At 37.6% G+C, this 12,404-nt stretch overlaps 1 protein-coding gene across 1 annotated transcript; it reads right to left on the minus strand.

Moving 5' to 3' along the window:
* Positions 1 to 565: 565 nt before the first annotated feature.
* Positions 566 to 8,659, minus strand: LOC118786221 (SH2 domain-containing protein 1A-like). Its single transcript, XM_036541325.1, has 4 exons — positions 8,400 to 8,659; positions 6,822 to 6,882; positions 5,164 to 5,305; positions 566 to 762 (listed from the first exon to the last, which is right to left on the minus strand). The coding sequence occupies exons 1-4, from the start codon at positions 8,531 to 8,533 to the stop codon at positions 740 to 742; spliced, it is 360 nt and encodes a 119-aa protein (XP_036397218.1). The 5' UTR covers positions 8,534 to 8,659; the 3' UTR covers positions 566 to 739.
* Between the last annotated feature and the right edge of the window lie 3,745 nt (positions 8,660 to 12,404).

Genomic DNA, 12,404 nt, shown 5'->3' on the forward strand with positions numbered 1-12,404 from the left:
CCTGTGTTACAAAAGAGCCTTTTCGAGGTGACATATGTGAGGAAACTGTATTTACTGTAATTGTATGCAACTAGACATGCCTAGGCGCAAAAAGTATGGAGACAGCATCTCAGCCACTGGGGCTTAGTCATGACAATGCAGATAGCAGGTCTGTTTGTATATCAATATGCAACACTTACATTGTTTTAGAAATGTATGACCTGATGAAACGGAGGATATGTGCTCACAAGTCATGTTTTTTTTTAGATTGCGGCCAGACGTAAGTCTTAATGGGCTTCCGGTTTGTGCGGGCCGCACTCGGGCCCCACTGCCCCAGCACTGAAAGTAAAGTGTGACGTTCTTCACTTCACGTCGTACTGCAGCGCTGTAGGGAGACAGGGTTTCCTGTAGTTGTTGGTAACAACGTAAACACAGACATGCATATACACAAACACACCACATCCCCTATCAAGACCATATGGTGTACACATACACACACACACACACACACACACACACACATTTCTTCTGACTCACTGACTTATACAGTGTACACACACATATGCATCCCACAACCTGGTGGGTCATACACACAAGTTCTGTACAGAGTACACACATGTACCCAGGCATGCATGCACACATGCACCCACACACACACAGTCAATGCTGCAGTCTTCACGCAGCGGGGCCGAGGGCAAGCAGAGGTCTCTCCTAGAGATGCCGGCTGGCTGAAAGCAGGTCATCGACTGACTATCGTCTGTCACATCTCCATATACACTGGGTCTGTCAAACAGGCAAGAGACAATAGGTTAAAAACACATTGTTTCACATTCATTTTGACTGCGGTCTTTCAAAATATTTATTCCATTTTTTTTTTTTTTTTTGCTAACTTTCAATTCAGTTTCTAACACCTCAGCTTACTCCTCCACCTGTTTTTCTATGGTAGAGGACAGGGGTATAAGCACACATAAAGTCCAAGTATGATATATTTGGAAGAGGATAGCATTACAAATCGCACAATAAACAAGGTCAGCCTTACGTCCTTGCTTGCTGTTGGTGTATTGTGTTGCAAGGCTGTATATATTTAGAGTTACATTCACCACAATGAATAAGTAAAATGTCTCTGGACCCAGTATGAGTATAACTGTGCTGACCAAGGTGGTGTGGTTACATGCAGGTGCATTGTGACCCCTATAGGGCAGAGGGCCACACAGCGTTCACGAGCTGTTAAACTAACTTTGCTGGCCATTTGCCATGGTTTTGCATTGATGGGGCATGAGAGAGCTTAGACACTGTGTCGATACACTTCTGCCATGTAAGTGTGCTCCAAATACTGCTTGATGCTACATGCCTCCAAGCACAGTACGACGGTACTGACCACAAAAGAACACCATGGGGCCTATCTATAGGGGAACTGGACCCTAATCAGCTGAAATGTGTCAAGCCATCCTTCCTATTACAGGTCTTTAATGGTCAGGTTTCTTTTACTGTGGTTTTTTTATATGATGAGAGACGATACATCACTTTGACTTTTTGGTTGTAACTGTTGGGGTCTACTAATAACCCAGAGGGATAGTGTTCACATGTTGTAGGTATGACATCTGGTGACAGACATACAAGCAATGTACGTTATTAGCTATGTCACATCTAGGATTCATTTCCTTGGCACATCCCTCTCTCATGAATATATGATGAAAGGTAAACCTAACAAGGCCTCGAGAGGCAAGAACAATGTTTCTTTTTCTTTAAAAAAAAAAGTCAAAACTTCGGAGATCAATTGAAGTCTAATAAAAGACATTTTGTCCTCTGCAGATCAATTTTGTTCCGGGCCTTATGAAAACAAAAGTTGCCTTGAGAAGGTTTTTTTATTTTCTGTTTTACAAAAGCGAAAGCGTTTTTTATAACCTAATAATTAAAGGTTTATGGGGAATGTGCAGCTTTGGGTACAGCCATGGTAGCATCAGCAGCAGTCACCAAGCAACACCAGAGATGAAAGGTGTGCTTCACTTTATTTCGTTTCTCCATTGAAGATATCACTGTACAGTTCTCACGCAAAAAACAACACAACTTCAATGGAAATAAAGCAGAGTGAACATCAATGCAATTTTCATTTGCAAGTGTTTTTAGGATACAAAGCATCAGCAGCAAACAAGTAATAAACTACTATTCTCAAAATGGTCGACTATTTCTGACTACAGTGTGCAGAACAAAATATCACATATATTGAGGCAATGACCTCTAAACCATATGTTGTAAAACCCTGGTAAATAACTCCAAGGGCTGGCTAAAAAGCACACTGGTATCCTCAATTGTGGAGAGAATGTTTGAGAAATTAATTCTAAAATGGAAACAGAAATTCTCTATTTTCAGCCAAATCAGTGCCCACCTAAATATACATGTTCTAAACACATAGCAAATAAACATTTTATTTTCTAAGCATAAATTTGGGCAATATGACTTTGGTGGTACAAAATGAAGCAAAGTTCCAGTATGGTCTGAACAGAGTAATAGTCTATAATCAGGACTGAAATTAAAATGAGCCACATTCACAAAAGATCAGCACTCAATGTTTTGACGAGGCTAAAGATTCAAACATTGCAGCACACTGCCATCTTCAGTGAAATGGTGCGGTTCTGATGGCAGGCTATTTATAACAAATGCTAAAATGTCACCACAGGTGTACAAGATTGTTGGAACTCTTCTGATCTATGTGCTCCTGTTTTTCAACCATAGGCTAAGATGAAAGCACAATCCACTTTAACTGAACACTGAAATTTAAAGGCCATATTGTGCAAAGCTCACTCTGCAAAACTCAAACTCACACTGATTCATTTTGAAATCGTAGGTATCAGAACGTGGAAGGCGTGATAGTCTCTATCCTGAAATGAATAGTCAATTCAAATGATTTACTTTCAAGAACTGTATAATCAAGAATTTGAATTGTAATAAATAAAATAAAAATAAAATAAAAAATAACATAAAGTACCTTGGTGACATTTGATTTGTTCTTTATTTTAAATTTGCTTTTCTCAAGACATCCGTATCAGGTTTACCTGGAATAATTCTTTACTATAGTGCATTTTCTGTACTTTTCAACCTCATGAGCCAGAACTTGGCCTTCGCTTCGTACAACAAATACAAGGAATCATGAATTACTTTCAGTATTTGGAAAAATGTGTTTGTATAATCCTGTCTTAAATGAATGAATGAATTAGTAAGTTATTTAATATCACAAACACAAAGTGAGAAGCTTACTGCAGCTTAGCAAGGAACACCTGAAAAGCAGCACCAAACTCATGAAAATAAATTACAATGGAATCATCTTGATGGGTGAAGGGAGTTTATCTTGCTATTGATTTGTTAATGTCATAAAACATCAAAGCGGCGATTACAATCTGTGAAGTGTGTTAAATGTGTTCCTGATTTCAATCACATCCAGAGCTTGATTTTTTTGCTGTCTGTGGTGACTCAGGGAGGCACGTTCTTTAGTGACTAAAGGCAGTACGATAATAGGTGGGGGATTGCCCCTGCGATCAAAAGCGGTTCGTACATTTTACAGACACAACAAAAATGCAGCCTCCACAGTAAGACGGCCTTGTTTCACCACCATCAGACGTTATACGACACTTGCACTACGCTAACATATGTAGCAAGCAGGCTATTTCAATGCTCTTTGAGTTTTAGGGCAAGCCGACATAGTTGACATCTATGAAGAGTTCCAACTGCTTCACTGTGCTACTGGAAGATTTCATGTGAAAACCACTTTTTCACTTAAGCTTGTTCCCGGTTTCAGATTTGATGGACCCTCTGAACTCTCTGCCACTGCAGGAATAAAACAACTTTTTGTAGTCTTCGCAAAGTTCTAACTGTGTATAGTAATTATGTTTTGAATATAGTTTATGATTTCAAAACCCCCCATTTTCTTTTTCTTTGTTTCTGTTATTGATTAAAGCTCTAAAAGAGAGCCCCTGCTGCCGAGGACGGAAAAGTATCTGATTACACTGCAGGCCTCTAAACATTCTGACCCACATGCGTCATGTTGTAGTTACTGACAATATCAAGGAAGGCAACAAAGAGGATCTAATCAATAACTTTCTCAAAAGTAAGACACATTTATCTTATCATAAAACCAAACTTGCAAGTTTTTTATGTCTCCACAAGGTCCCTGAAATGAAATGGCTTCGTTGACATTTCTCTCACCACACTGCAAGCGTAGAAGTTAATGTGAAAGTGTACATGTGGGTGATTCTCAGTTCATTCTCTAATGTCACAGAATTAGCTCTTCCTGGATGCATGTTCAATTTTACAGTAAAGGGCAAACCAAATAACAAAAATAATCATCACAATGATCATAAATACAATGGACTTAAAATAATACCAATCTGAACTTGAAAATGTCTGGCTACCACCTCTGTTCCCTTTCTGCAAAACGCACTGTCTTCCAGTTTTAATAACGAAATATAAAACAAATTACAGAGCTGTCCTGTCCCACTGCAGAAAACTGGAACCTGCACATCAGTGATCATTGCTTTGGTTTCGCTTGCTTTGAGCTATGATGGACAGGGAATGTACAGCATAGCAGACCATCTTAGAGACCGCTTAGTATCAAGCCAACGACTGAACTTACTCTGAGGCCTTCCAGTCTACCTGCTCATTCCCTGCATGATGACTGAGCTCTGGCCTTCACAACTCACCATGATAGTCAGCTCAGTCACAACCTGTGCTTCACTCTGAGTCATCAGACTCAGGCTCTGTTGCGGAAGCCCATACAAATTGGATCGTGTCCATGAGCACATGGCATTTTGGTGACCCATTTCAGACATTAAGAGCTGAAGGAGAATAATAATAATAATGGTCTGCGTTCAGGTGCAGTTTAATTAGGCTTCCATTTGCATCTCTGCATTGTCACACATGTTGAAGAGATTTCCCTACTGAGGTCATACCTCAGAGAATGTCACGCTCTGTATGTAATGCATGCCAAACCTAATGAATTGCATCAAAAATGTCACCATTTCAGTGCATTATGTTCCTGTGATGAGACCATGTGTGTTGATTTGATGTGTCATCTCTTTCTGTCATTGCTGTTTCTGTTGTTGATGCTGTATACTTATTTAAATACAAAACCATTCTCCTAAGTAATATAATCACTCTATTTTCAGGGAAAGCTGTAACTCAATAGTGTACCTTTATCTGGATTGTCCTCACCCAGTGCTGTTCTTTCCAGAGGATGCAGCAGGGGTGCCATGTTGTCTGGGGCGACTCCTCTATAGCAATCAATAAGTTTGTCCAGTGTTTCAAAACTCTGCAGCTTCACATGGGGAGACGTCTTCAATATGTTGAGAATCAAAATAAGAAGGAGAGAGAGGAACTCGAATCAGGCACAGATGAATCATTGTTATTCATGCATGGAGAATCAGGATCCAGTTTATGAGGGCAAAATTGAACACACAAGGCTCATTGTATCATGGAAATAATGATAAGCGCTGTACAAAAAAAAACTATAATTTGGGTGAACTAGAAATCTGGAGTATTTGTGGGAAATAAACAAAACATTTCAAGTGTTTTGAATCTGAACTGCAGTGTGTAATATTAGCCTTTAAGGGTATAAAATGCAAGTGGAAAAAGAAAGAGACAGACAGACAGACAAACAGACAGGCAGGCGGGCAGGCAGGCAGACAGACATACAATATACACTAAACCATGTCTTCAGAGCAGCACCTTTTGCTATGAATCATACAGTAGGTGTGAGTGACAGAATGCACTTAAAAGTGTGTTAACATTTCCACTGAATAGCAAATGAGATGTGTAAGCACAAATCATTAACGTCCCACTCAAATATCAAGGTCAGCAGTTAGTTCATGAATCCTCTCAAATTCTGAACATATTTAAAAATATCATTGAGCTGATTTAATTTTCCCATGGTTTACATGTGTGCATGTGTGTGCCTGCGCATGCGCCCACGCATCGGTGCGTTTGTTTTTGTATGTCTGATTCTGTTTTCGTGTGTCTCTGTAGCGCCGAAAACCTGCCATCTCAGACCGCACACTCAGGTGTGGGCTATGCATGCACTGAGCGAAACGAGCAAGCAAATGCCACAGAAAAAAAAGCTAAAACCACTCCATGTCTGGATGCACAAAGCTGAATATGCCTCAACAATTTATTAAATCCAACAAAGGCTACTCCTTTATTTCTGCTACTAGAACTTCTAGAACTTTAGATAATCGTTTTAAAATGATCATTATTCTGTAGAAGATGCTTTTAAAATGCCATTGAGTAAAAAAAAATGAATTATGCAATATGTATTGTGTTCTTCTTTTCCAAATATTTTATGACAGGTATTGTCTTCTAAGAAAAAAATGAGTTCCTACATTTCCTACAAAATCTACAAAATTCAACTAAAATGTTACAAGATTTTTTCTTTTTTACCGAAACATGTTCCTCCTCCAAAACTCAAACACCAGGAGGAAACCTACTGAGTTACTTTTAATAGCTGACCATGATGTAGCTTGTTTTATAGGTAATCTGTCCTTCTGCTAAAAATATAAACCCAATGTGTTAAACCTAAACCCAGTTAAGAGACACCACTACTCACCTTTTCTACAGTATAATGCATTTTATAAGACTCCAAAAGAAACTACCAGCCTCACATTTAATAACAGATACCTTCAGTACTATTGATTTCATTGAAAGCACACAGACCCTTATTTTAGAAAAGCAATTTCAGAAATGAAAACATCAAGTTAAAGACAATGTCTGACTCTGGCCTCATGTTAATGCCAGTGGTAGTTGCATTGCTTAAAATAGCATGGGCATCTTAATCCATAAATGTAAACTAAACTCACCTTAATGGCCCAGCCTTCAGGAGACCGACAAATCCGATAAGTACGGACAAAGGAAGCCCTCCTATGCCGGAATAGAAGAGAGAAATTGAGAAATATTGTCTGCAGCACATTTGCTTCCAGTAAATAAACACTTTCATTGCTTAATATCTGTTGAATGTTCCTTCAGGCCAAATAATCACAATAATAACCATTGTTATCATCATTATAATGCATTACTCATAAAGGACTGGGAGCTCTATTTTTATTGACATTGCATCTGAAAGAAACATACAGTATATGTTTATATTTATCATTAGACCAGAAACAAAACTAAATATTTGTGCTTGCATCTTATTTCTTATTTGAATTAATAAGCTCTTCTATAGCATTAAAACCTAATCAGCGTAATAGGTTTCACATTATCATATGATATAAGACAATAATGGTTACAAAAGACAGAAAAACAAATATTCACCAGTTTTCAATACTGAGGTTGCAATTTTGAGTATATTAGTCTTTTTATTATTTCTATAAAAAAATCTTCCAGTATTTCAATGCCATTAACTTCTTCAATTTAACTTGCAAATTTGGTCACATTATGCTTTTGTCTATTGCCCTGAATTGTTTTATGTTTATTATTTTATTTATCTGTTACGAAATCGCACAAAAATATTTCATGCTAATTTTCCTAACTCAATCATGAAAACTACTCTGAAGCGCTTACATCATCCTCAGCAAGCATTTTTGTGTGTATGGTTCAACAGAAGGTTGGTGGGGATAGCCCCTTTCCCCCAATTTCTTTGAACTAAATTGACTAGACTTCACTATTGTAATGGGGGCGAGTGTAGCATACAATTTGAAATGAATTGTTGATATTCCCATTTTTCCTTTAATTCCTTTGCTTCACTTTCTATTCCATGAAGACACTGTAAATTATAGAAGAGAATAAAATCATTTATTCATACAAACTGCTCCAATTTCTTCAAAATATTCAGCATTTTTCTAGAGATCTGGGTGATGGATGGTTTGCTGAAACTTCTTCGGTGCCCGTAATGAAATAGCAGGACCAGATTTATAGCCTATTGCAACAACAATGAGCTGATTCGACAGTTGAGATATCCTTGTATCGCACTCTGTGCACTGCTAAACCCCCTGATATACCGTTTCTTAAAGTGATGGGCATACTGATTGACACGTTCAAAATGCAGAACTAAACTAGCCTCTAATCCAGATGAAGACCAGTCTGTTCAAGTATAATATACAGTCTGCGTTGGAAAACATTTCTGCTTGATAATCTCAGGCTAAAAAATATCAGAGTAGGCCATATATTTTTTAGTGATAGCAGCAAAACTATAGCCTTCTGCACGTCGGCTACTACTTCAGCAAAAACACTGTCATTTATTTTCCTTATCAGGTCGGCAAATTTGGAATTGGAAGTAAAACAGTATTTAGGCGATGCCATACTTTAATCCGAAGCAACACTTCTGTTAGAGGCGTTTCGCTTAAAGTTATAGTTGTGCTTGCGTGCTGGATTGTTATACTTATTTTGCTAAACTGCAACTGTTGTTTCAGTTTGTTGAATAGCCATTCTGCACTTACCGCACGCACAGACATATGGCTCCAGGTACACTCTCGCTGTCCCTTGCGAGAAAGCTCCCTTCCTTACCGTACTTTTCCAGTAGTCTCTCGGTTTCCTCCTTGCTAATTTTTCCGTAGTATACTGACTGAAACATTGCTCCTCGAAAATGTTCTCCTTCCGTGAAGCAAGTCGTGTTAGGGTGGATAGAGAACAATGGTGAGTTTGGTATGCCAAGGTTGAAACTGCTGAACTTCCTGAGCCAGACAGAAGGTAGCGCGCAGATGAAAGCCTCATACAGGAAAAGGTTTTAATACTTTTCAATGTAGCAGAAGGCAAATACGACACCGGTGGTAGCTATATCGAATAGCTTTCATACATGTAATAATTGCAAAAAAAAAAAAAAAGTGAAGAGAGAGATGCACTCAGTTCAAATTTAAATGTATGTTTTAAGACGTTACTTTTTAATTATATGAGCCAGTGCAGCATTTAAGATTTGGGAATTTGTCTTAATGCTTTCCTGCATTTTTAGAAGTTCGTTGTGTTCTTTTTTTTCCTGTTCACCCTTTAATACGCGTATTAGAGGAGCATGATAATTATTATTAACTTTAATATTATTAACTCTAATTGGCAGCAGTGTGGGAAGTCATTAATGAACTACACTCAACCAGAAGACTTCAGGTTCGGATTCTGAGTTGAGCTGTTATGCTCCTGAGCAAAGTGTATTAATTGCTCCCGTTGATATGTCTAAAAGGTAAAAATGCAAGCCAAAGGTTGCCCGATAAGGGTGTCTACAATGCAAATAAAGAATATGTAAAAAATAAAATGCATGTGTTTCAATAGAGGCAGTATTTTACGTACTATTTTATGTGATTATCGCTCCATGCCCTTGTCTTTAGTCTTTCGGAAATTTTCCTTTCATTTTGTAGATGGCTATAAAGGCAGGTAAGTGTCTGCTGTAGGTATAGTTTGTTCTCGAAAAGGAATCTTGGACAAATTCAACAACCGCTTGCATAGCACTTCAGTTGCCCTCAATGCTTCAGCAAAAGTTTTACAACTGCTGCATAATGTCGGCAGTTGTACAGCATGATGGTACGATGCAATCAAATAATCAGAGGTAATTATAATGACAAAATAATTGACATTGTTTGAATAATTGTCTGTGCAACAAGTAACGTATTCTTATTTTCTTTTCATTTTTTTCTCAAAATTATGTTGAGCCTGTTCACATCTGAACCTTATGACATCTCTTTTGTTTCCTCATACACAAAAAAAAAGTTTGTCACCTAATCTTGAGGCTTGCATTTGAGAAGGGCTTGTGTGTTGCTGTCTTCATAAACACATTGCAAACTCCTCACTGTATGCAGACTGATGCCCAAGTTGTTAACACCACAAACCACATGAGCTGCAGTTTGAAAAGGAAGCACTACTCATGTCTGAAAAAACAGCTTGCTGTGTTCTATAATGACAGTGATCGTTATAAATTAAAAAAAAAAAAAAAAAACCCTCCCCGCACCTGCCACCTGCGTTCCATAGCTCAGTATGGTTCTACTTGGGAAGGTGTGTGTGTTGAGTGATTTGATCTACATTCATCATTGAGTTTTGCAATTGGTTGACAAAATGAAATCTTGGTTACAAATCTTAATTATGATACCCCTAATACAAGGACATTTCTGATAATAGAAGCATTGCAAATATCTTCTTCACCAAACTTGCCAGTTGGAATGATCATCTTTAACGAAAGTAAATCACATGCAAACCTGCAACGATGCAAGGAGATCTGTTTTTATAACTAGCACATTGTGGTAATATTATGAAGAAAAACATGCTCATTTAGTTTTAAATTAATTTCCTTTTTTTTGATTATATGTAAGTTAACATTAATCTTCAGGGGCATATACTGACTTCTTCTCTGTCCCTGGTTTCTCAATTCCTACTTTGCTTTTATTACATTTGCTTCTCTGTGCACATTGCCAAATTATCTGAGAACTGTTTGTGTGGACGAGGTGATGCTCTTAACTCAAATCCAAGCTAATGACCTCCTGCTTGTTTACAGTATGGTTTGCATGAGCACCATCTGTCTTCCCCCTGGTGGACACTCTCCCTTTGGTTTTAGTTGGCTTCTCCTACTGCTACTGTCGTCAAAAAGGAATAAGATGACATTTGCATTTCTGGTACCTCAAGAACACCCAATACCGTGACGTTCCACACTATTAAAATACAAAAAATAGTCAATGCTACATACATGTGACTGACAGTTTGGTTGGAATTTACTTTACAATTTTCCTCATGTTCATCTCATGCAACTAAAAGGTACAAGTTAAAATAAGATACAAGTAAAAAAAAAATCATCTTAATAGGAGGCCAAGAGCAGCAAATCAAGTTCTACATAGAATGCCAAATATGGACTGGTTCTATCAGTGAAACAATCACCTTTACAAGTAACGTTGTTATCAATTAGTTAATTGTTTGTAGGTCTTGGTAAGTCACCTCACTAATATTAACAAGTTCACAGCAGTAAATTACAGATATCCTAATTCACCACCCTCACTGTGTACTGAAATAATTAAGTTATTAAACACATCAAAGAAACAACCATCTTACTGATAAATTATTTGAAATTATCTAATAAATTGAACTTCCTTAGTATCTGAGAACTTATTCCAATATGTAAAAATTGGATTCTGAATTCAATTTTAATGGGCTTTTTATTGCTGTCCTAGTAGCTAAAGTTAATAACATTGCACTAATGCCAATGATGTAAGCTGGCTAGTCCATCTGCTAGCTAAATGCCTGTTAGTTGCTACCTGCAATGCATCACTTCACTGACCATGTTCTCAAAGAATACAAGCTGTCAGTGACAGGAGCCGGTAAGTTCATCCGCAGTCTGAGAGGTTGTATAGACTTGTGTCACAGGAGAAAAATGTCAGTGTTACAGAGTATTGGATAGATTGCAGCCTTCACTGATAGCTGGTGTGGCAGTACTTGCTCTTCCACTCCATCAACAAAGTGCGAGAATGTGTGAGCTGAACTCCTTACCTTTTTCAAGTTACACCAAGTCCCACCAACTTGGGTAGATGTGCAATGGAAGCTATAGCCTTTCAAATTACCAGCAGCTTCCCAATTAGCTAGTGTGTTTTGCTTAAAATAGCCATAAGTGACAGGCTAACTAGTTAACTAGAAAGATAACAAATGCAATAGTTTGCATATAAATGAAAGTTAGTAAATCATATTCACCACTGGATTAATATGTGTCACACTGGGTATAAAGATGAACTGGTCCACAGCAGTGTGACAAATTTCAATGTGACCCATTATAAAATGTTTTCAATCATTTACAAAATCATCTAATTAACCAGTGCATTTGGCTGGCATGTCCTTTAATAAGTTCAATAAGAAGTCAATATGAAGCAGAAGTTTTCAGGTGAAACAATATGGCCACTAGAGGTAAGTATATATGCTGTAGGAATAATCAATTTAGCCACTGTCAACTTTCAGATTTACTTTCAGTTTTTTGGTGAAGCAATCTTCTAAAGCAATGAAGTTACATTTACATGAAATTACAAATCTGACCAATATTTGAAAGTTTGAAACTGAATTAACTCTATTTCTGTCGAAGGAGTAATGGATAATTGCATATTTTTTCCCTCATTTGTTTTATAATTCTTATGTTTATATGTAGCATCGGTAATAATTTACTTGGAGTAGGCCAACATGCTTGGGTATCAGTCCATTCCCCAGCGCTCTGGATACCACAATGGAATATGTTTGATGGAGGTAAGACACTGATTACAAGTTCATCAGCTGAAAACCTTTTGAGTAATATTTTGAAAATGTTTCCAAGCGCGTTACAAAGCTGTTAAGCCTTTTATACAATTGCAAAAAAGATGTCTCTTTTTTGTCCCCATTTTGAACCATTGTTTGTCCTTTGGCCCCATAATCATTGCCCTCAGTTACATTCTACTTGTGCACAGCCGGTCATATTCAAAATGTGAAGTTGTATTCAGTTTTGTGAATAAAAAGTTGCT

The sequence above is a fragment of the Megalops cyprinoides genome, chromosome 11 (genome assembly GCF_013368585.1).
Source record: "Megalops cyprinoides isolate fMegCyp1 chromosome 11, fMegCyp1.pri, whole genome shotgun sequence".
Taxonomy (NCBI): Eukaryota; Metazoa; Chordata; class Actinopteri; order Elopiformes; family Megalopidae; genus Megalops; species Megalops cyprinoides.

Excerpts from the sequence above, each read along its gene's own strand:
- LOC118786221 (XM_036541325.1), bottom strand. The coding sequence starts at position 8,533 with ATGTTTCAGTCAGTATACTACGGAAAAATTAGCAAGGAGGAAACCGAG. Across the intron at positions 6,883-8,399 it reads GCCATATGTCTGTGCGTGCG|GAGGGCTTCCTTTGTCCGTA; the intron begins GTAAGTGCAGAA and ends ATTCCGGCATAG. Across the intron at positions 763-5,163 it reads TGAGGACAATCCAGATAAAG|ACCCAGTGTATATGGAGATG; the intron begins GTACACTATTGA and ends CCTGTTTGACAG.